We start from the raw sequence: 24,250 nt of genomic DNA, 5'->3' as shown, positions 1-24,250 counted from the left end.
TGAAATTTTACAGACATATTCTAGAAACTTATATCTATGCCTGTGGTTTTCCAGATTTCTGTTAAAATATTCGGTTTCAAAGTTACGCGGTCTTAAAAATTCACATACAAATCTTTGAGCTCCTGTAATTTTGAAACTACATATTTTTAGAGAAATCTAAAACACCACAGGCACAGATATTAGTTTCTAGAATATGTCTGCAAAATTTCATGGACTTTGGTTGCTTGATATTCAAATGAAATTTGAACTACGATTGTATGGAGTAAGTGACGGAGAGAGCCCTGTTAAGGTGCATTTTAATTAGTTAAGGTGACGCTGTACGCTCGAACGAAATTGCCGACACACGCTGTAATCTTTTGCTATGTTTTTACCCGACTACGGCAAAGTCATAAGGAAGGGGTATGATTTTAGCAGTCTATATATTATAGAGTATATATTCAATCTATCCATAATTTTGTTGTTAAGTTACTTTAAATCCGCGACTTTTTATCAAACGTCAAAACGCTTGCTTAATAAGGGAGCTACTATGAAATGGCCGAGTTTCTTGCTGGTTCTTCTCAGTATGAAAGGCATTCCGAACCAGTGGTACATGCTCTTGAAGATTCAAAAGTACTTGTAAAAGTCTAATTGAATAGAAATATTCAGAATTTGAAAAATACAGGGATGTGACGTCATATAAGCGTTTGACGTTATTTAACGTACTTTTTTAGTTAACCAAAAGCGTTTTGACGTTTGATAAAAAGTTGCTGATTTGACTAGTAGGTCCTGTTAGCCGAAAATGAATAACCAATTTCGACACAAATGAAACTAAGAAAAAGCTTTTATAAATCTATACTAATAAATAAAATTGGAGTGTCTGTCTGTAATTTCGAAATAACTACCGCATATTAAGGTCATATGGTTATTTGAACGATACTATAACTGAATCACACGTTTTTAAAATTTTTGTCTGTCTGTCTGTCTGTCTGTCTGTTTGAAAAGGCTAATCATTTCTTTTTTAATCGATAGAGGAACTTTGCGACATTGTTTCATAAAAAATTTGGAGTCCAACTCCTCAATCCTGATGCTGCAGGGGATCTGACCAATCCACGCGGGCGAAGCTGCGGGCATCAGCTAGTCGTTAATATACGCTACGAAGTCTATTGACGAAAATGGTAGAGAATAATAAAATCTGCGTAGTCAAACCTACCCTTAAGCCACCCTAAGCTAGGGGATTGAAAAGAAATGACGGGGATCAATTCGAGGCTTGGGAGTCATTATTTATTTATTATTTTATTTTACTGGTTTTACAGCTTTTTATTTTATTTCTTCGCCATTTTTGCACATTTAGCCAATAATATTTGACTAGATAGTGCTCGCAACTTCGTCCGCGTTTATAAAGCATTTAAAAATCCTGTTAAAAAGGAAAATTAAAAATGGGACCACCTTTATGACCTACCAAACAAAAAAAATATCAAAATCGGTTCATATTTGGCGCAGTAATTGCATAACAAACATACAAAAAAAACATACAGTCGAATTGAGAACCCCCCTTTTTTAAAGTCGGTTAAAAAGAAGCGTCACTCTTCAGGTCTTTAACAAGGAGTACGGGTTTAATGAAAACTGCCATACCCCTTCCAGGTTAGCCCGCTTCCATCTTAGTGCATTATCACTTATCACCAGGTGAGACTGCAGTCAAGGACTAACTTGTGTCTGAATAAAAAAAACTAGGTAGGCATGAGTAATTATATCCAAGCAAAAATCACGTCAATCTGTTCTCAAAATGTTGCAACGTGATTAGAGAACAAACACACAGACACACATTCGTTTTTCTAGCATTATTATTTACTCTCTTATGCCCACGATTTCGTTCCCGTGGACTACAAAAAATTGTAACCTCTATTTTACCCCCTTAGGGGATTAATTTTCAAAAATTCTTTCTTAGCGAATGTCTACGTCATAATAGCTATCTGCATGCCAAACAAACCGATCCGTCCAGTAGTTTGAGCTGTGCGTTAATAGATCAGTCACCTTTTCCTTCTAAATATTATAGACTAGAGGATGCCCGCGACTTCGTCCGCGTGGATTTAGGTTTTTAAAGATCCCGTGGGAAGTGTTTGATTTTCCGGGATAAAAAGTTGCCTACGTCAATTACAGGGACGCAAGCTACCTCGGTAACAAATTTCATACAAATCGATCAAGCGGATGAGTATTTAGGAATCCCGCGGGAACTGTTTGTTTTTCCGGGATAAAAAGTAGCCTATGTCCTTCCCCGGAATATATCCTAAGTCTATACAAAATTTCATTAGAATCGGTTCAGCGGTTAAGCCGTGAAAGCATAGCAGACCGACAGACAGACAGACACACTTTCGCATTTATAATATTAGGATTAGTCATACTCTACCCTTCAAAGTTTATCCAAAACCAATTTGTACTTCTTCACAGTTGAATTATTTTCCGATCACACTTGACCATCTGGTCTTTACGCCAAGGTCAATATTATTATTGACTTTTCTACCCTAAGCTAAACTTGAAAAAAGAGGGTGAAAAAATGCAATTATTTTTTCCCTACCCACGATTTATCTTTGTCACGATGTATCTATATTTTTAAAAGGATAAACCGACTAACTGACTTAACGGTGTTCTATAGGAGAGTAAAGAGTATATATTTCGGAGAGTGTTACGAAAAAATTTTTAACCTGGTTCCTCCTTCACCTTCCTACTATCGTACCGCAAGGCATCGTCAAGGTCTGCACCCGAACGTAGTCGAAATTCCACAGACACGTACGAAGCGATTTGCTTCCTCGTTTCTAATTCGAACTACGAGAAAACAATTTAAAAATCCTGTATTTTTTAAATTTGATAATATATTGCAAATAAAACATCTGACTGACGCTAAACGTTCCGTAAATAGGTCACTCAGAGTCAATGTCGCGTCGGAGGTGGGGCATTGACCCGAGTTTTGCACGCTATACAATGCGGGTTTGAAAAATACTAAATCACTAAAACTACAAGATAAGGCAAATGGTTATTGGCATTGGATTACAAGGCTAAGTTTTTGCTAGCGTTCTGGATACACGTTGTATATTTATCTCTCTCTATCTGTTGCAGATGAGGGCGCGTGCGACAAGGACGGGTAGATGCTGAGCCATGGAGCCGGGCTGGGTTGTGCTGGCTGCCGCCCTGGTGGCGGTCTTCGCGCAAAATAATAGAAGTAAGTATTCAAAGGTCAAAAATGGTCTGTGTTGGCGTTTGGTGGCACGCGTGCTCTGCCTTTTTGGAGTGTTTTTTTTTTGTTGAAAGTGGCTGGGTTTTGTGTTTTACTAGTGTTTTTGGTGGTGGAACTGACTAGGAAGCGCTCTAAAGGGGTGCCGCGCGGTCGGCGAGCGCGCGCCGGCTCAGACGAAGTCCATACTTGTATAGCTTCTCTAACTTGTAAATAACTACAAACTTGACATTGGCTAATCTTTGTAAAGCCAGACGAGAGAGAGAAAAAAAATGTCAAAAATCTGTATCTTTTTATTAAACGTCAAAGTATGCGCTTAGTATGCGAGCTTTTATAAAATACTAGCATGTGAGTAGAGATAATTTAAAATGATTATTACACTTAAAACTAACAAAGGACGTTTGACGTGTGTATCTGTGTATCTGTATGTCTGTGGCAACTTAGCTCCTCCTAAACGAATGAACCGATTTTAATTCAGTTTTTTTTTTGTTTGAAAGGTGACTTGATCGAGAGTGTTCTTAGCTATAATCCAAGATATTCGGTTCAGCCGTTTGAAAGTTAGCTCTTTTCTAGTTACTGTAACTTGTCGGGGGTGTTATAAATTTTTAACTTGTGTAATAATTAGTATCATCTTTTGTAGCACACATTATGCAAATAAAGAATTTCTATTTCTATTCCTAATAATCACTGAGAAATTATTAATGTTGAGAAGAGCATTAAGGTTTATGATATAAACAAATCGAGTTCTGACGCCGCCATCTTGCGAATATAAAAGGAAATGGCGGGCGGAAGCGGAAATGAACGGCAAGACGTCGCTTCCGGCAATCAGTTGCAAGGAAACACGTGAAGATCGAATCTTACTTATTGTTTTATGGTTCATTATTTTGCCTAGATGATGCCCACCCAAACTAGGAATGTATTAAGGTGGTCTGGTAGGCGGCTTCGGTCGTGGCAAGTTGAGTACCACCCTACGATACGATACCGTGTAGAAACCAAAGAAAATGGTTTATGAAAACTGCCATAACCCTTCCAGATTACCCCGCTTCCATCTTAGTACCAGCAGTAGTCTTAGCATCACTTACCACCAGGTGAGACTGCAGTCAAGGGCTAACTTGTATCTGAAAAAAAAATATGACCAGACAACGAGGTTTATCCAATTGAAGCGGGGAGTGCGACAGGGAGAAGTTATCTCCCCGAAGCTCTTTAACCATGCTTTGGAAGACATCTTTAACCTTTTGGATTGGAATGGACTTGGCAGTAACGTCAACGGCGAATAAATCGCTCACCTTCGACTTGCCAATGACATAATTCGTATTGCAGAGACTCTGGAAGACTGCATAGATGAACTCTGGGCTCTGGATAGGTATAAAAGACGAGAATCAAGTCTAACGCCCATGTCCCATCCTATCCAATCCATTCATACTTAATATTATAAATGCGAAAGTGTATCCGTCTGTCTGTCTGTCTGTCCGCTACATTTTCACGGCCCAATAGTTTAACCGATTCTGACGAAATTTGGTACAGCGTCAGCTTATATCCTGGGGACAGACATAGCCTACTTTTTATCCCGGAAAATCAAGGAGTTCCCACGGGATTTCTAAAGACGCATCCGCTCAACCGATTTGTATGAAAATTGGTACCGAGGTAGCTTGCGTCCATGTTATTGGCATAGACAACTTTTTATCCCGGAATACCAAATACTTCCCACGGGATCTTTGAAAACCTAATTCCACGCGGATGATGTCGCGGGCATCCTCTAGTAAATGATAAATCCTCACACTATTATTACAACTCTTAGAAAACATGGTAAAATTCGAAAACAAATAAATTCCGCGCAGACAAAGTCATGGACGAGAGGTAGTAGACCATAAATATCGTGAAATCGTGAAAGTTTTTCACCAATCCATTGTCGGGGCGTCTCCATTCACTTGAATGCATTCGCATCGGATCTCACTTCTTTACAAACTTCTTATAATAAATCCCATTCAAACCTGACACCCTATTCTATATTATCTATTATGGATGATTAAAGAATTTTTCCATTATAAACGAATATAAGCCATATGAAAATAAATAATTATTTTTATTTTTCAATTTACTTGTGGGAAATCTTTGATTTTCCGGGATTAAAAATGTCCGTCCCCGGGATATAAGCTAACCCTGTACGGTGTATCAAATTTCGTCAGAATCGGTTATGCTGTTGGGCCGTGAAAAGGTAGCAGACAGACAGACACACTTTCGCATTTATAATATTAGTATGGATTATGGATAGTTAAAGAATTTTTCCATTATAAAGGAATATAAGCCAAATCAAAAAATTATTATTTTTTATTTTTCAGATTACTCGTAGGAAATCTTTGATTTTCCGGGATATGTGTTAATCTAGGGTATAATCTTTCTCCATTCCAAATTTCAGCCTTTTGCGTGAAAGAGTAACAAACATACACACACACATACATACACAGAAACTTTCGCCTTTATAATATTAGTGTGAAATATCGGAAAAATGACGGACTTTCATACAAACTTTCATCACCTAATTAAAATTATTTTGCATAGTTCTTACATATTTACGTTGTTTTGTGAATATTATATCAAAAAGCATAGTAAAAGACTGAGCATAATAAAAGAAACTAGAAATCTAAGCGTGAAGTTCGGCCGACTTCATTTAATACAACTTTGACTTTGACTTTGATACACTGAGAAATAATTTATTTTTGACATAGGCAAATAACGGCAAAAATAGGCAAAATATTGTACGCGTACATCGTGCACGTAATTTTTACCTGTCTGTATGTACATCTAAATCTAACAAACATTAGAACAAAGTAAGCAATAGACAAACTTCGTACCGGAAGTAGTAGATTTACCGCCAAAACGGAAGACGTGGTCGTTAACAAACTTCCGGCATTATATAGCTTTTAAACATGGCGCTTTAATTGGGTTTTAGTTTGGTTTATAGTTTTTGATTTGTATTTACTACCTTTTGTTATGAACTAAGGTCTGATGCTTGGAAATTGTTATAACAGATTTGATTTGATACCAAATCTCAAGTTTCTAAACTCTTCTCATTTTGAGCGAGAAGAAGTGCTTAGTAGTGAGCTGACATGGATTTTTAACCCCCGACCCAAAAAGAGGGGTGTTATAAGTTTGACGTGTCTATCTGTGTATCTGTCTGTGGCATCGTAGCTCATAAACTAATGAACCGATTTTAATTAAATTTTTTGTTTAAAAGATGGCTTGATCGAGAGTGTTCTTAGCTATAATCCAAGAAAATCGGTTCACCCGTTTGAAAGTTATCAGCTCTTTTCTAGTTACTGTAACCTTCACTTGTCGGGGGTGTTATAAATTTTTAATTTACACTTGTTCTTGATTTATTTGCTTTTAGATGATGCCCGTGACTTCGTCCGCGGGGATTTAGGTTTTCAAAATCCCGTGGGAACTTTCATTTTCCGGGATGAAAAGTTGCCTATGTCAATTTTCGGGATGCAAGCTACCTCTGTAGGTACCAAAATCGGTTAAACGGATGGCCTTTTAAGAATCCCGTGGGAACTCGTCGATTTCCGGGATAAAAAGTGGCATGTCCTTTCCCAGGATGTAAGCTAACTATGTGCCACATCAAAATCGGTTAAACTTTTGGACCGTTAAAAGATAGCAGACAGACAGACACACTTTCGCATTTATAATATTAGTGTGGATTCAATGTGGTTTAATTAAAGCATCAATGTTTAGCAATTCAGTAGTGGGATTGAATCACAAAATATGCAATTGGGTTGTGTTCCACTAATTGTTTCACTATTGCCTGAATACTGACAATTCTATGGATAACTGTTTATCCGTCTATACAAGGTGTTTGGTAATTAGTATATAATGACGACACGCGACGATCCTCTAGTTAGAAATAATGCGTGTTGCCAGTGATGGCATATGGATCCGAGACACGGTCGCTAACTATGGGCTTATAATAGAGCTCCGGTTGAAATCTATAGAGTGAACTTTGACTTTGCTTAGGACTTATGTTTCAGTTAAAACGAGACAGATTTATGCCAGCGGCATAACGCTGTCTCATTTTAACAGTGTCAAAGACAAAGTGCGCTCGATATTTCGCAGGCTCAGTACTTGATTTGATTATAAAAAGAATCAAAAGCTTAATTTACTATAATCCGCTAAAAAAAGGAAAATCTGCATGGTATAACAAGCAGTATTCGACATGCACCACCCGCCCTTCCACAGCTAAGCATGAAGGAAAAGGCAGCAACCAAGCAAGGTACTTGGGGCTTGCTTGCTTTTGATTCTCTGTATATCATGGACTTCCGCAAAGTAACGCCTGCAAAATGATTTCATTTATTTATTTTTCGCGTTTTTTGTGGTACCCTATCAATAATCACCTGTCTTCGCCCGTTAGCGTTCTAATTAACCCCTGACCCAAAAAGAGGGGTGTTATAAGTTTGACGTGTGTACCTATCTGTGTATCTGTCTGTGACATCGTAGCTCCTAAACTAATGAACCGATTTTAATTTAATCAGTTTCTTTGTTTGAAAGGTGATTTAATCGAGAGTGTTCTTAGCTATAATCCAAGAAAATCGGTTTAGCCGTTTGAAAGTTATCAGCTCTTATCTAGTTACTGTAGCCTTCACTTGTCGGGGGTGTTATAAATTTTTAATTTACACTTGTAACACCCTGTATAGTTTAAAAAACTTTTTTTTTCAGATGACGGCCCAAGGTTCCTGTCGCGAGGGCACTCCTTCAGGACAGTGGTTGGAGACACATTGCTATTGCCATGCCAAGTGCAGAATTTAGGTAAGGAAATTTCAACAACCTCCCGGGCGCAATAATGGGGACTGTCTTGTAAGTGGGAAGCTTGGGCGCGATTCCTGACAGACCAATTTGGGAAGTGATAATTTTGACGTGACAACGTCTTATAATTCGACAGAGCCGGCTGCACGCACGAAAAAACATGACTCATGCGGCGTTACCTCGCTCTGAGGCGTTCCATGTAAGGCTTGAAGTGCAAGCGAGAGCGCGGAACGAGCGACAAAGAAGCACAATCGGCCTTTGTTGTCACGTTCAACTATCGTCAGTAAACCGACTTTACAGACAACCAATTTTTTTTTCTACTCGTCTCCCCCAGGGTCTCTGGTGCTGCTGTGGAGGCGGGGACCAGCAGTTCTGACAGCTGCCAGCCTCATGGTGACCAGGGACGAGCGGTTCCGCCTCGTCGATGGATACAACCTGCAGATCACTGATGTTGGACCACAGGTGATTATTGTATTTATATTTTTAGGGTTCCGTGTCTCCAGAGAAAAAGAAACCCTTATAGGATCACTACGTTGTCTGTCTGTCTGTCTGACGTATCTGCCAAGACCCGTCAAGGGAATCAAAACTGATAGGATACTTCCCGTTTAATCGATTTTCATTTCCAATTTCATTTGAATATTAAGCAACCAAAGTCCATGAAATTATGCAGACATATTCTAGAAACTAATATATCTGTGTCTGTGGTGTTTTAGATTTTTCTAAAAATATGTAGTTTTAAAATTACAGGGGCTCAAAGATTTGTATTTAAATTTTTAAGACCGCGTAACTTTGAAATCGAATATTTTAACAGAAATCTGGAAAACCACAGACATAGATATTAGTTTCTAGAATATGTCTGCAAAATTTCATGGACTTTGGTTGCTTAATATTCAAATGAAATTGGAATTACGTTTGTATGAAGCGAGTGACGGAGAGACCTCACTTAAGTGCGGAAACCAGCCCAGAGAGAAGAAAGAAGAAATAAGAAACTGACTCTCTAAACTCTGTACCAAATATTATAAGCATTCCAGTAACGGAAACAGGAGTATATCCCGCAAAATCAAAGAATTCTCACGGGAGTTTAAAAACCCAAATCCAATACGGTCGAAGTCGCGAGCAAAAGCTAACATGTACCTACCAACATAATAACGATGGTACTTTCACAAAACTTTTTATAACCAACAAAATATAACGCCCTCTCCTTGAAAGGTTCAAAGAAAACTTCCCATTCAGAAATTTTCATTAAAAAAAGCAAATTCCGTATTCTCCATAGACAATAAAGCGCCACAGAGCGAATTTCATTATTCGTGCAAGTTTCCCGCCAAATCCTCCGATTCTATTAGGCGATATGATTTTTAATTTCGCTTTTGGATTCTTGCGGTTTGCGTTTTAACTAAAACCGATATATTTTAATAAGCTTCTTATAATGTACTTATAAGTAACTAGATGGTGCCCGCGACTTCATCTGCGTGGATTTAGTTTTCTTTTAATCCCGTGGGAACTCTTTGGTTTTCCGGGATAAAAGTAGCCTCTGTCCTTCCCCGGGATGTAAACTAACGCTATATCACATTAAGTCAAAATGGGTTAAACTGTTGGACCGTGAAAACTAACAGACAGACAGAAGGACAGACAGACAAAGTTTTACAAAATTCCATCCTTAAGAGGGTGAAATGGGGGTTGAAAAATTGTATGAAAGTCGTACATATGAAAGCTGTCTGAAGTGACATACTAATTAACCCCCGACCTGAAAAGAGGGGTGTTATAAGTTTGACGTGTGTTTCTGTGTATCTGTCTGGGGCATCGTAGCTCCTAAACTAATGAACCGATTTTGATTTAGTTTTTTTTGTTTGAAAGGTGGCTTGATCGAGAGTGTTCTTAGCTATAATCCAAGAAAATCGGTTCAGCCGTTTGAAAGTTATCAGCTCTTTTCTAGTTACTGTAACTTTCACTTGTCGGGGGTGTTATAAATTTTTAATTTACACTTGTTTTATGTTATTTAAACATTTCCAGTCAAATGTAAGTGTTTAAATTAAAACGAAAAATAATTGTTAAACAGTGTGTTTTATTTTATGTACATCACGTATAACATCTAATCTCTTAAACCAGGCAATCTCGTGTCACGTTTCCAAACAAAACCAGGCAAGCGTGAGTCAAATTCACACACTAAGAGTTCCGTACATAGACTATTTTACCAACATCGCACAAGCTAATTTAACACTATGTACTTTTCATTACGCTCTCCGAGTCCAGTATAATAACATCTTCAGAATAATGCTGGGACTGCCTCGATACTGTAGCGCGTCCGGTATGCTTGCGGAGAACCGTGTAGACGGTTTCTTCGCAATAATGCGGAAACGGATCGCCTCAATTAAAAGCAGGCTGGAGAGAAGTCCCAACATTATCCTGAAGGTGATAGCAGACAGACAGGTCAGCGCTCTCAAAGCGCACTGGATGTCTGCATTAGTTAATAAGTATATTAATTATATTAACTAACATAGAATAAGTTTCTTACTAACATACATTACATTATAATTTAGTTACTAACATAGGTTAAGATGTTTACTAACATAATATTGTGGGCCTTTGTTGCTTAAATAAATAAAGATATAAAAAAAAAAAATTACTGTTTTGCATTTATTTTGACATTCGCCATCTTGGTTTTTTTACCCGACTACGGCAAAGCCAAAAGGAAGAGTTATGATATTAGCAGTCTATGTTAAATGTATCCAGGTTCTGTGTGTTCCACCGTAGCGCCTAAACTATACTGGTCCAATTTTGATGGATGAGGAGTCGATTGATTCGTTGTAAAGACCCGGGTGACATAGGCTACATTTTATACGAAAAAAATTGACCTAACGGATGTTACATTAAAAAAAGTGGCGCCTAAACTACTGGGCCAATTTTGATGGATGAGGTGCCAATTGATTCGTTTTAAAGGTCCGGGTGCCATAGACTATATTTCATACAAATAAAATTGACCTAACGGATGTTACGAAAAATAGTGGGGGCTCCAAAAAATTTTTTTGCTATTGAATTGAGTGGGATGGTAAATGAAAAAGGAGAAAATTCTGAGTTCATTAATATTACTACTACAACTACATTAAAATATACCAAGCGACAGAAAAACAAGTAGGTATTATAATATTTCAGCGTTTATCAAGACGATATAGTAGTCGTGTTTTAGTTTTCAACTTTATCTTGTCTATTGATGTTATAGCGGCAATAGAAATAGATATACACTCTGTAAAAATTTCAACTCTCTACCGGTTACGGGTACGGTCTAGCTGACGCCCGCGACTTCATCCGCGTGGATTTAGATTTTTCGAAATCCCGTGGGAACTCTTTGATTTTGCGGGATAGTAAGTAGCCTATGTGCTAATCCAGGATATTATCTATCTCCATTCCGAATTTCAGCCAAATCCGTCTAGTGGTTTTTGCGTGAAGGAGTAACAAACATACACACATACACAAACTTTCGCTTTTATAATATTAGTGTGACAGCATTTCGGGTGTCGAAGGACACGAAGGCTAAGGGTTTCGTTGTTACTATTCAAGTGAGGAACCCTAAAAACGCGGCAAAGTGTCACGCCATTCGTTACAGCTCGTTACACTGCACCCATAACAGCCGAGGAGCTTGCAAAATGGCCGCCATGATAAACAGCCTCGCAAAAAAATAATTGCGCTGTAAAATATTATGATGACTGCGATACAAACCACGAAGATCCAAAGTGCGTAAGGCGTACTTTGACTTTGCTCAAACTTAAGGGACTGTTAAAACGAGGCACAAATCTGTCTCTTTTAACTGAAACTTGAACTTGAGCAAGTCAAAGTACGCTCTCTAGATTTCAGCCTTAGACTTTGATCAGACTTAAGACAGAATTAAAATGAGACAAAATGAAGTTAGGGTTAAGAAGAAGAAGAAGTTAAGAAGGGTGTTATAAGTTTGACGTGTGTATTATCTGTCTGTGGCATCATAGCTCCTAAACTAATGAACCGATTCTAATTTAGTTTTTTGTTTGTTTGAAAGGTGGCTTGATCGAGAGTGTTGTTAGCTATAATCCAAGAAAATCGGTTCAGCCGTTTGAAAGTTATCGGGTCTTTTCTAGTTACTGTAACCTTCACTTGTAGGGGGTGTTATAAATTTTCAATTTACACTTGTCTCTATGAAGTTATAGCTATGACAACTCGTCTCGTTTTAACTCTAAATGCAAAGGATCAACGTATTTTTTTTACATGAATGTTAATAACTAAAGATCTGGAAAATGCTACTAAAATGGAAAGGCTACTTTTTATCCCAGAAAACCAAAGAGTTCTCACGGGACTTTCAAAGACTAAATCCACGCGAACGAAGTCGCGGGCATCAGCTAGTTTTCCATAAAACTGAGTTTGTTGGGGGCTCTTCTCAGATCTGGGCGCGTTTGGAACCGCTTTAATTTTAAGTTTACGTAATTAATTATCACCAGTATATCATCTTACAAATCTAACAATCTGACCATCAAAAGGTGCACAACAGCTGTACCTACTTTGAATAAATGATTTTGAGTTTGAATAGAGAAAGAGAAAAAGAATATTAGCCATTTTAATCATGACTAACATTCCCCTTACCCCTCCAACTAAGCGTAAAGCTTGTGCTAGGAGTAGGTACGACAATAGTGCAACGGGCGGGGTTTGAACCAGCGACCTTTCGGATCTCAGGCCGCTCCTATAACCGTTGAGCTATTGAGGTTTAAAAATAATGTAAGTGACATGCGCATTTAATCTCCTACCATACAAAAATTAAATAAGTAATCTCATATCACGTCACTCGCGCTCAAAATGGCCGAATGCAAAGCGCGACCGCAAAAAGATAATTGTGAAGTAAAATATGATAATTGCGATATAAAACCTCGCGTCTCGTTATTTTTTACGATGGCAACACTCCCGAATTGGGCTGTTTTGAGGTGCCGGGAAATGGGTACTATTGGCGGAATTACCCTGGTTATTATTTTTAGGGTGTTTTTTAGGTCAGGTGTCAATCAAACTGGAATCATACTAGTTAATATTCACCTCCAACTAAGCGTAAAGCTTGTGCTAGGAGTAGGTACGACAATAGTGCAAACGGTTAGGGTTTGAACCGCCGATCTTTTGGAATTCAGTCCGCTTCTTAACCATTGAGCTATTGAGGCTCTGCTAATCGTGAGTTGAGAGTTGTCATAGTACAACCAAACTTACTTGATACTTCCTACTATCCTACAAATATTATAAACGAAAGTTTGTATGTATGTATGCATGTTTGTTACTCTTTCACGCAAAAACTACTCGACGAATTTAGCTGAAAGGAATAAAGATAGATTATTTATATCCTGCATTAACACATGGGCTACTTTTTATCCTGGAAAATGAAAGAGTTCCCGCGGGATTTTTAAAAACCATTATCCACGGGAACGAAGGCGCGGGCATGAGCTGGTAAAAAGATAAACAAATCAGTTTGTTTATCTTTTTATTACAGTAGTACCTTATACACCAATCTGGTAGTACGTTAACACATTGTTTTAGTCTATATCTATAATGTAGATATCTACCAAACTTATTTGAACAGATGGACCTTTAAGAATCCCGTGGGAACTCCGATTTTTAGAGATAATCTATGTCCTTCCTCAGTATGTAAGCTACTTCTGTACCAAGTTTCATCAAAATCGGTTAAACTGTTGGGCCGTGACAAGCTAACAGACAGACACACTTTCGCATTTACAATATTATATAGTAAGTATGGATTTTGATTAAGTACTTGTTCTTTTACCCAAGTGAAATCACGGTCAAGTTTGGATCTGCCATCAAAACCTAACCGTAGCCTTATGTTGGCTGTAACTTCACAAATGAGTGATGCCATAAAAGATAACGAAACTTCCAACCCTTATGTAGCAATTATCATATTTCTCCCCACCAATTATCTTTTTTTTTCACGGATATAAAACTGTTTAGCATATTTTGTTGTAAGGGATATATTCGTAGCTTATACCGTCTTTAAATGGTTTGGCTATGCAGAGTGTAACCAGAACGCTATCAAGAAAGCGTTATTAACCCCCGACCCAAAAATCGGGGTGTTATAAGTTTGACGTGTGTGTGTGGCATCGTAGCTCCTAAACTAATGAACCGATTTTAATTTAGTTTTTCGTTTGTTTGAAAGGTGGCGTGATCGAGAGTGTTCTTAGCTATAATCCAAGAAAATCGGTTCAGCCGTTTGAAAGTTATCAGCTCTTTTCTAGTTACCGTAACCTTCACTAGTTGTGGGTGTTATAAATTTTTAATTTACACTTGTTGTTATACTACCTTAACACAATCGAATGCCAATCACCATTTGCCTTATCTTGTAGTTTTAGTGATTTAGTATGTTTTAAACCCGCATTGTATGGCGCGCAAAATTCGGGTCAATGCCCCACCTACGACGTGGCATTGACTTCGAGTGACCTATTTACGGAACGTTCGTTGACCTCTAACGTCATACTCATAACGTACTAATGTTATAAAATTTCCATTTTTCCAGGATGCAGGAGACTATGTGTGTCAGATATCGGATCGCGTAGCCAGAGACCAGGTCCACACAGTGGAGGTCCTCGTCCCTCCCAGTATGAGGGCGTCTCCAGAGTCCAGGCACGCGGCTGCGAGGCGAGGTGGTGCTGCTGTGTTGGAGTGTAGGGCTTCAGGCAACCCTGTGCCTACTGTGACTTGGCATAAACTAGTGAGTGAAGAGTAGTTTCCTTGCTGGAGACCAGTGAACCTAGTCTCTTGCTTAGATCTCTTAGTGTAACAGAACGCGTAGCCAGAGACCAGGTCCACACACACTAAACATGGCTTTCTTTCTGTTTTTCATCATCAGAACGACTCTTCACTCCGCCTGGGTGAGGGTCCGCAGCTCCAGCTGTCCCGGCTGGAGCGGCAGCATAGCGGGAAGTACGCCTGCACTGTCGACAATGGTGTTGGACCACCCATTGTGGCCGAGTTCCAGCTGCAAGTTTTATGTGAGTTAATATTTTAATGTTGTAGTATATTTATATTTATGATCTCAGAATTTTCTCCTCTTTCATTTGATACCCCACTCGATACAATAGCAAAAAAATAATTTTGGAGACCCCCACTTTTTTACATGTGTTAGGTGGAGTTGTTGATAGTCTATGCGTGGCCTAGCTCCCTCTGACGTTCTACAAGAGTCTATGATACTCTGTACTCTCTGGTGACGCGTAGAATGGGAGTGGCTGTTGTGATATAGTCGTAAAGTAGTTAAATAAGGAAACAGTCGAATAAAAGTATATTAAAGTAGGTACAAGTGTTTTTATTTCTATTACATGTAACATCCGTTAGGTCAATTTTCTTCGTATAAAATGTAGTCTATATCACCCGTACCTTTACGACGAATCGATTGACACCTCAATCATCAAAATCGGCCCAGTAGTTAAGGCGCTACGGTGGAACATACAGGATCTGGATACAAACATACATACATACACACATACATACATAGATAGACTGCTAAAATCATAACCCTTCCTTTTGGCTTTGCCGCAGTCGGGTAAAAAAGGATTACGAGTGTATTTTTCGTAGCCGTATACATAATATACGAAGTGATTTCCAAATGCGTTGTCCGTTGCTGGTATTTCGGGACTTATATTTTATACCAGTTTGAAAAAACACCGACTGAAAGTGAAAAATCAATCACTATAATAATGGTGTGAATCTTATATATTTCAGATCCTCCGGAAATAACAGTGGAAAGGTCGTGGGTCCACACTGGAGAGGGATTCAGGGCTGAACTGCTGTGCACTGTACTTGCTGATCCTCCTGCTGAGGTAAATGCAGTGACGATTAAGATCATCATCATCAGCTTGTGGACGTCCACTGTTGGACATAGGCCTTCCCTATAGAGCGCCACCACACCCGGTCCTCAGCCTTCCTCATCCATCCGCTTTATATCGTCGATCCATCGTACTGGACGGCGTCCCACACTACGCTTGCTTAAACGCATACTTTCCGGCTTCAACGGCCATCGCCCACTGCCACTTCAGCTTGCTAATAGTTTGGGCTATGTCAGTGACCTTGGTTCTCCTGCGGATCTCATTTCGGATCTTATCCCTCAGCGAAACTCCTAACATAGCCCTCTCCATAGCTCGCCGAGCAACTTTGAATTTGTGAACAAGGCCATTTGTCAGTGTCAAAGATTAAGATATAATCTTCAATTTAATAATATTAATATAGTTAATTTTCATGAAACTAAAATTATAAGAATTTTCTAAAAAACAATATTAATTTCAATTATTTTGCCTAGTGAAATTACTCCACCGTAACCTTGTGATATATTCTCGCAATGCAAAGTGGAGTGATGTCGCTGCTTACATATCTAACAGTTAGTTGTACTATACAATCTTTGGTCACATAATTAGAACCTAAGCAATTAGAACATTGCCTTTGCCCATAGGATTACATAATTAAAATTTTATAGGTATTATGGTACCAGAACTCTTTCCCATTGAGTGCATCAGAGCGTGTGACGATGTCAGTAAGAGGGAACAACCACACACTCCTCATCGCTAACGTTCAACCCGAAGATTTCGGAAATTATACGTAAGTTATCAAAACTAATTCAATGTGGGTTAAGGTTTTTAAAAATTCCGAGGGAACTTTTTGATTTTTCATGACAAAAGTAATCTACGTATTGCCTCAGAATGTAAGCTATCTCTATATCTTTCGTCAGAATCAATCTAACAGATGGACTGTGAAAAGGTAGCAGACAGACAGACACACATTCGCATTTATAATATTAGTTTGGATTAAAATACGAAGCTTCAATTTCATTGATTGTCCTACGATACCGATATCTGCCAATCTGCACTTGGCTTGCGTGATAGACTATTGAGAAGTGAGAAGGATTTTTCCTTCTCACTCTGAGAGCAGACCCGTGCTCTGTAGTGATCCGGTAATGAGATGATCATTTTTTTTTATTGGGAGGAGGAAAATCCTCATGGATACCGTCTGGCATGCCCGACTCCACTGCAGTTGCTGCGCAGTGACCTTTGGACTAAAAACCTCCTCCACTCTTCGATATCTCCGCTCACGGCTTCGCGGAATTGCACGAAGCATTGCGTCAGTTGCAATGAGTTAATCATGATGATGATGAAAAAGAGTGTATTTCCAGGTGTGTAGCAGACAACAGCCTCGGTCGGGCCCGCCAGCACGTGGAGGTGTCGGGGCGGCCCGGCGCCGCGCGCTTCACGTCGCCGCCGCTGGCGAGGTCGCGGACGGCGTACACGCTGTCCTTCGCCGTGGACAGCTACCCGCCGCTGGACGAGCTGCGCCTGCTGTACCGGCAACTCGCGGTATGACCACACCCGGCACTCAATACAAGCGAACTTATTTCATGCCCTATTACTACTACCGGAACACCGACCTGTCCGCACAGATGTGTGTGTGTGTGTGTGTGTGTGTGTGTGTGTGTGTGTGTGTGTGTGTGTGTGTGTGTGTGTAATGTGTGTTTTGCACGCCATACACAAATGGCAAAATGTGAAGAACCAAGGACCTGTCAATATACCTACCATCATTGTTACTCACATTTCGCAAAATAAAGAATCATTTCATTTCATTTCATTTCATTTCATTTCATATCAATGGTATGGTTGAGGTCTGAGCAAAGACAATTGAGCGGGACAAGGACAACGCACTACTTAAGCAACATCAGCATGCCATTACGTTGCAGATGACGATAAATTGGCGAGAGAAGTGAGTGTCGCGTCACTTCTTTAGTCTATTGTACTAAATAATGACCGCTCGCAGCTTCACACCCGTGGGCATTTCGAAAAATTTGATTTCCTTGTCTACATTATAGAGAGGACCTCTGGGCAAAATTTCAACTTTCCATATCAGATTTGGGCTGAAAGGATATGATTTTGATTTTTTTTTAATTTATTTATTTATGGACACAAAAATTCCTTGCAAATTATCTCTCGCGAAACTGTTGGCGCTCAATAATACCATTAATTGATTCAGTCATTGAGTCAGGAATTATCTTTAAATGTCTAACCACATTCTCAAGTATTCCTGAAATAACTAGCCATGTCTTACTTTTCAGATAAACGAGTCATTCCAGCAGCCTGGCAGATGGCACGACGTGGTCATACAGGCACCAGAGCCGGCGGGGTCCTTGACCCATCGCGTGACGCACGAGCTGCGCGGGCTGGACCCCGGCGCTGTGTACGAGGCCATCGTCCAGGCCAAGAACAGATATGGGTGGAATGAGGTAACATTTTTAATGTAAATTTTTAAAGTTATTAAATTTTAAATGATGTGAAGTTATCCGGATCAGCCTCACTAATGGGTGTTCCTCAAGGCTCTATTCTAGGTCCTTTCATGTTCTTGGTATATATAAACGATTTACCATATGTAGTCCAAAATACTTGCGATATTATTTGCTGACGATACGTCTTTGATTTTTAAAGTCGATAGAAATAAGGACAATTTTGACGATGTAAATAGTGCCATATCTCAGGTAATTCACTGGTTTACTGTAAATAATCTACTTCTAATGTGTCAGAATTAGTCGATACTACAGCTAATTTCTTAACCTGGACCCTTTCAAGTAAAGATTTTTATATAAACCTGTGAGGATGATACTGCCATTGTCGCAATTGAAAATGCCATAAGCCTACGTTGTCGTATTAGTTTAAAAAATGCGAAAAACCAAATTAAATTTGAATTTCGCGGGCAGGCCCGTCTCATGCCCCTTAATGATAAATAATGATATTTTGAAAATAGGTCTAGAGTTAGGTCTAGAGTTCTAAACGATATTTACCTACCCTTTGCGCGGAGTTTACAAAATTAAAAGAGTTTATGAGTCAAATACTTAGTAATTTAATTACCATGTAACTTTTAAAAAGTGTTTTTAACTGAAATAAAATTAAACTAGACTGTTTCCTGCATTTTGAAATATTTTTCTTTCAGGTAAGCGATATCTTCCAATTCCACACACTGGGTGGTACTCATTCGGTCCACGCGGACGAGTTATCGCCTATGTTCGCGTCAGCGGTCAGACATCGAATGATGACGTGTACAGTACTCCTCGCCTTATGTACCCACCTTCTCGGATGATTACAGTTCTACCAGCATTTTGAAAGTAAATGACGTTCCATTCATTTTATTTGAATATTAAATAAATACTTTTTTAATACATTGATGTAAAAATCTAAGACAAAGCCAGGACGTATTACGTATACAGGTGTAACCAGAACTCTAGCAAAAACTTAGCTTTATTATTATACTACCTTAACACAATCCGATGCCAATAACCATTTGCCTTATCAAGATAAGGCAAATGGTTATTGGCATCGGTAAGTTTTATCTTGTAGATTGAATATTTTTCAAACCCACATTGTATAGCGTGCTAAACTCAGGTCAATGCCCCACTTCCAACGCGGCATTGACTTCGAGTGACCTATTTACGGAACTTTCGTTGACCTCTAGCGTCAGTCAGATGTTTGATTTGCAATATATTGTGAACTTTTAAAAAATAAAGGAATTTTTTTTTCGTAGTTTTTTTTTGGTATCGTATCAGTAATCATCAGTACGATCACCTGCCCTCGTTTTCGCTAGCGTTCTGGTTAAACCCTGTATAACTGCAAATACGTCAACAACGACAGGTTTGTTGGAAAAATACGTGAGCAGAGGTCATGTTAGTTCTGAGTTCTGACCTCAGCTGACATCATGTCTTCGATGCGTCCGATGCGGCCGATTGAATTATCGCGGCATAACCTGTAGAATATCTTGGCTATATTATGATATTATATCAATGTTTGTTTTTAATACCTATCATTTTCATACCAAAGCTTTTTTATGTTTTCATTATTACCTATTATTTTTGTTTAGTTTTAGTTTGTTATATTGTATACCTATAAATAATAAAATAATGTTCACATAACAATTTGTTATATTATTTTGAACAAATTTTTGGAAGCAATATCCGAAATACAGTGAAAAACTTAAGTATAAAGTTATTTTATTGCAACACTATGTTAAATTATAAAATTAGAACCTAAATATTTTATAATGTCCCGACTTTTGTATTCAAAAATTGAAATAAAACTATCCAACAGCAAAAATAAATTAAATTATTTATAATTAATATTAATAATATTATGTAATTTCAAAATGGTCTGTATTAGAAATAAATGTAAATGTAAATTAGAAATATTTGTGGGGCGTAGGATTCGTAATTGGTAGGAGGGTATATGACAATATTTCATATATCGGAGTTATATATTATATCGTAGTTATATTGTCAAAGCCGTGATATTACAATCTCACTAGTGATATAATTAAACAGTAGATTGTCAATTGTCTTCATTTTTTATAATTTAACGACCTGGTTTTAGTGCTATTATAATGTCACGGGGACACTATACTGATATTGTAAGGCAATGATATTTTCACAATTTCACTGGTCGTTAGATTATGAGGCCGCCTCTGATTGGTCCGTTTCCGATGTTGAAAACGATGTTTAAAAAAGAATTAACCAGTCAGGACGCTTGACGTCTCCCACTGCCAACTTCACTCATAATATACCGAGATTTTTTATAATATCACTATAATGACCCCGTGACATTACAATGTCACTTAAACCAGGCCGATAAATTGTAAGAAATGAAGTCGATTGACCATCTGCCGTTCAATTATAATATCACTAGTGAGATTGTAATATCACGGCTTTGACAAGATACCTGCGACATACACACTTGCTCTATTTGACACCTCTTTTCATAAGAATTGTTTGCGTCATTTTGTGTAATGACACATGAACATAGATTAAGGGAAGGATTAACGAATGCTTTATTCCTTTATCTAAGCATGACATAAAAGCTCGATTGCAGTAAAATGACAGCTACAATGTCACGATCGCAATCACCTCTGAATGGTTGACGCTCGCTCACTATTGGCTACAATGCATTGTTGCAACAAGAATACCATAAATTCAGCCAATCACAATAATTGCGATAGTAATAATGGATGCAGGTTTTACGGAATCGACCTACTGATTACCAGACACTTTTCCACTATCGGCTGCAATTTGAAATACACCATGAATCTCTCCAAGAATATCATAAATTCAGGAAATTAAAAGGGCTGCGAAATTTTGTCATATACCCAGATGTCAGTAGTCACTCCCATTTCCTTCGTAATTAAATAATCCTAAATAATTTTATTTTTGCATTGCATTTATTTTACTAGGTACTCTACAATTTAGTTATTTTTCATGCAAAACATATTCGTATTTTTTGATACGTTACGGTACATTTAATATCGATTTTAAGTTATAGTGTTGATTTCTTTTATTATTATTACAACTCAGAAAGCTATGCGCGCACAATTTTATAGTAATTATATATTTTTCATGTATTTTTCTATACTTATTACATATTTTAATGTATTTTACTTATAACTGTCCAAACTAAGAAATCGTATCCGTCATATTATGACGTTCTAGCTAGAAATATATTTCGATATAATATTTTTAGTGCATTTTCAATGGATTTTGGTCGACGAAATTCATTGAAAAATTATTTATTACGTTTTTTTTTTAATGTTTAGAATTAGGTGTAATAATAACTGACAATTCTATGAAATAAACCTTTAATCTAAATAAAAATAAAATAAAAATATATTAAACATTGAAAATAATATATAGAATCAGTATCCATGATCAAAATATTATGTTTCTAGCTAAGGCGTTACAATATGACGAACTCGATTTACCTTTGTTACTTTGGAGTACTATGATATGGAGTGACTATAATTCTTTATGGATAGTGGATAATCGTAAAACGGTTAATTTCAACACCAAAAATTTTGTATTTTTAAATTGTAATTTAAAATTGTTTAAACTAGACTGAAGCGTAAAATCACGCTTAATTTCATTAAATTTACAGAGCCACCACTAAATTCCTGTATATATTTCTGGACCTTATGAAACAACGTCTTTCGTTATCTGCGCGTTTTTTTTCTTTTGTAATTTTGAGAATCGTCAAACATATAAAACATATTATTGCATTTTTGTATATTTTGATATTTTGGTTTTGTCCAGCATGTTTAATAAGGTCCAAATCATTTAATATTAGTAACTAGGTATGTGTAGCGCTTATGAATATCTGTCATTATTTGTAAAGATACATTTGGTGTTAATTGAAAAATATAATTAAATCAAGTGAAGTGACTAAATTATTTATTGAATAAAATAAAAGCAATTAGAATTTAAACAAATTGCTTGTAGTCTTGTATCAAAAAACCCTCTTGTTTTTTTTTAATTTCACGATAAAAAGGCAAAAGGATTACTTCTATTCATCCTAATAGGTTTTTTTTCAATTAACACCAAATTGAACCCGAATAAATAAAAATGAACATCACATCCATATAAATGAATTTATTAATAATTACGTAGTAATATTAAATTAATATTAAGCAATAAACACGTGTTAGTGATATACCTACGCTATTATAGTGGATATTATAATGAAAAAAAATATTGTCTCTATTGCCTGTGTGTTACTTATTTTTCTTTTGGTTTTTTTATGGTTCCATATTAATTACGTCACTTATTATGGCAAGGAAAGAGATGAATAATTTTCGCTTAAATATTATGATCTTCCAAAGAAATTCCAAAAAATCAAGATGCTGGTAAGACATTCCAGAATTAGGTGACGTAATTATAATATGATACGGTCCCAAAAATGTATAAAGATGTAATTAATTTTAAGTGCAATATTAATTTTAGCATGAAATCTAAAGCAATACTTGAACACATCACTATTATATTATGTAAAATATTTAGAAAAAATTATCATGCTATTTTTAATTAAGTGCATATTGCACGTACTTATTTAAAATGGATTCTATTGCAGTAAAAAATTCATAAACCAAAATATATAACGCGTCCAAACTAAGAAAGTGAAATCGTTGCCGCCATATTGTGACATCCTAGCTAGAAAAGGTTAGTATATTTTCAATGGATTTTGATGGACAAGAAAAAATTAAGACTATACTTGATTAAAATACATTTCTAGGTTAGCTTAGCTCTCTTAGTTTGGACGCGTACCTAATAAAGTTTTTCATAACAGAACACGTTCAAAATGATATCCGACAATTAAAAATGATAAGTAATTAATTATTATTTTCAATATTAATGTATGGATCCATTATTTTTATAAAAATAAATTTCACTGCCATTTAAATGTAAAATGTACTTATATGTATGCTTGCTACTTTTTTAATATTCTTTCCCATTTTTTTAATTCGGCGAAAAATACGCAAACCCCGCCATTAAAATTATAGTTTTAATTTGTAAAACTAGGTGTAATTTTTTAGGAAAAAATATTTGGGAAAAAATTAAATATTTACTAGTTCGTAAAATTGTAAAAATTTGATTGGCTGTAGAAAGACGCCTTTTTGAAAATCGTTTTTTTAATTAAAAAAAAAACACCGACTCCTGTAAGTAGTAATTAAACGTGTAACTTTATTACAAAATATTCACTCGGCATTTTTATTTCAAAACCCTATTACAATTGTTTTTATATATGTCGCAGGTATATTGTCAAAGCCGTGATATTACAATCTCACTAGTGATATAATTAAACGGTAGATTGTCAATCGACTTCATTTCTTGCAATTTAACGTTCTGATTTTAGTGTCATTATAATGTCACGGGGTATTTAGATCCTTAGATAGGCCAAGGCCAACGATCTCAGTGAGTTAGGGCACGTTAGGGCCATGAAAACTTGGACATAAAAAAAAATTAAAATTTTGTATGGAAATTTTTATAATTTTATTTCATTTTACTTCAGCATTGTATTTATCAGATCAAAGTCTTTTTACTAAGAGTCCATTGACCGTCCGTCCGTCCGTCCGTCAGCGGGCTCGTGAACCATAATAGGCAGAGACCTGAAACTTTAACAGAATGTACTTATATTTCTATTGCCGTTATAACAACAAATACTAAAGATTTCAAAATTGCCGCCATGAAAATTAAAAAAAATTAAAGTGCCATTTCTTGTACGATGGCACGGAACCTTTCCTGTGCGAGTCCGACTCGCACTTGACCGATTTTAAAAAAATATTGGTACTCTTATCTCACTAGCGCCATCTATGTTCAGCATCAAACAACTTGTTGCCCACTGAGACAGATAGATGGCATTACTAGTATCTCACTAGCGCCATCTATGTTCAGCATCAAACAACTTG

General features: G+C 37.1%; 1 protein-coding gene across 3 annotated transcripts in view; it reads left to right on the top strand.

Annotated features, from left to right (window-relative positions):
• The window catches only part of LOC123879504 (igLON family member 5), a 109,282-nt gene extending 89,981 nt beyond the window's left edge, over window positions 1–19,301 (top strand). For all 3 annotated transcript variants that reach the window (XM_045927244.1, XM_045927246.1, XM_045927245.1), the window contains 10 exons: window positions 3,091–3,193; window positions 7,916–8,005; window positions 8,337–8,464; window positions 14,526–14,720; window positions 14,859–15,000; window positions 15,728–15,825; window positions 16,476–16,597; window positions 17,169–17,349; window positions 18,099–18,266; window positions 18,968–19,301. In XM_045927244.1, coding sequence (XP_045783200.1) covers window positions 3,130–3,193; window positions 7,916–8,005; window positions 8,337–8,464; window positions 14,526–14,720; window positions 14,859–15,000; window positions 15,728–15,825; window positions 16,476–16,597; window positions 17,169–17,349; window positions 18,099–18,266; window positions 18,968–19,114 — 1,335 coding nt within the window. In that variant the 5' untranslated portion in view covers window positions 3,091–3,129 and the 3' untranslated portion in view covers window positions 19,115–19,301. The remainder of the gene's footprint in view (window positions 1–3,090; window positions 3,194–7,915; window positions 8,006–8,336; window positions 8,465–14,525; window positions 14,721–14,858; window positions 15,001–15,727; window positions 15,826–16,475; window positions 16,598–17,168; window positions 17,350–18,098; window positions 18,267–18,967) is intronic.
• Window positions 19,302–24,250: the final 4,949 nt, after the last annotated feature.

The sequence above is a fragment of the Maniola jurtina genome, chromosome 28 (genome assembly GCF_905333055.1).
Source record: "Maniola jurtina chromosome 28, ilManJurt1.1, whole genome shotgun sequence".
Classification (NCBI taxonomy): Eukaryota; Metazoa; Arthropoda; class Insecta; order Lepidoptera; family Nymphalidae; genus Maniola; species Maniola jurtina.
Note: the sequence above shows the minus strand (reverse complement) of the source record. Positions and strands in the feature narration are given on the sequence as shown.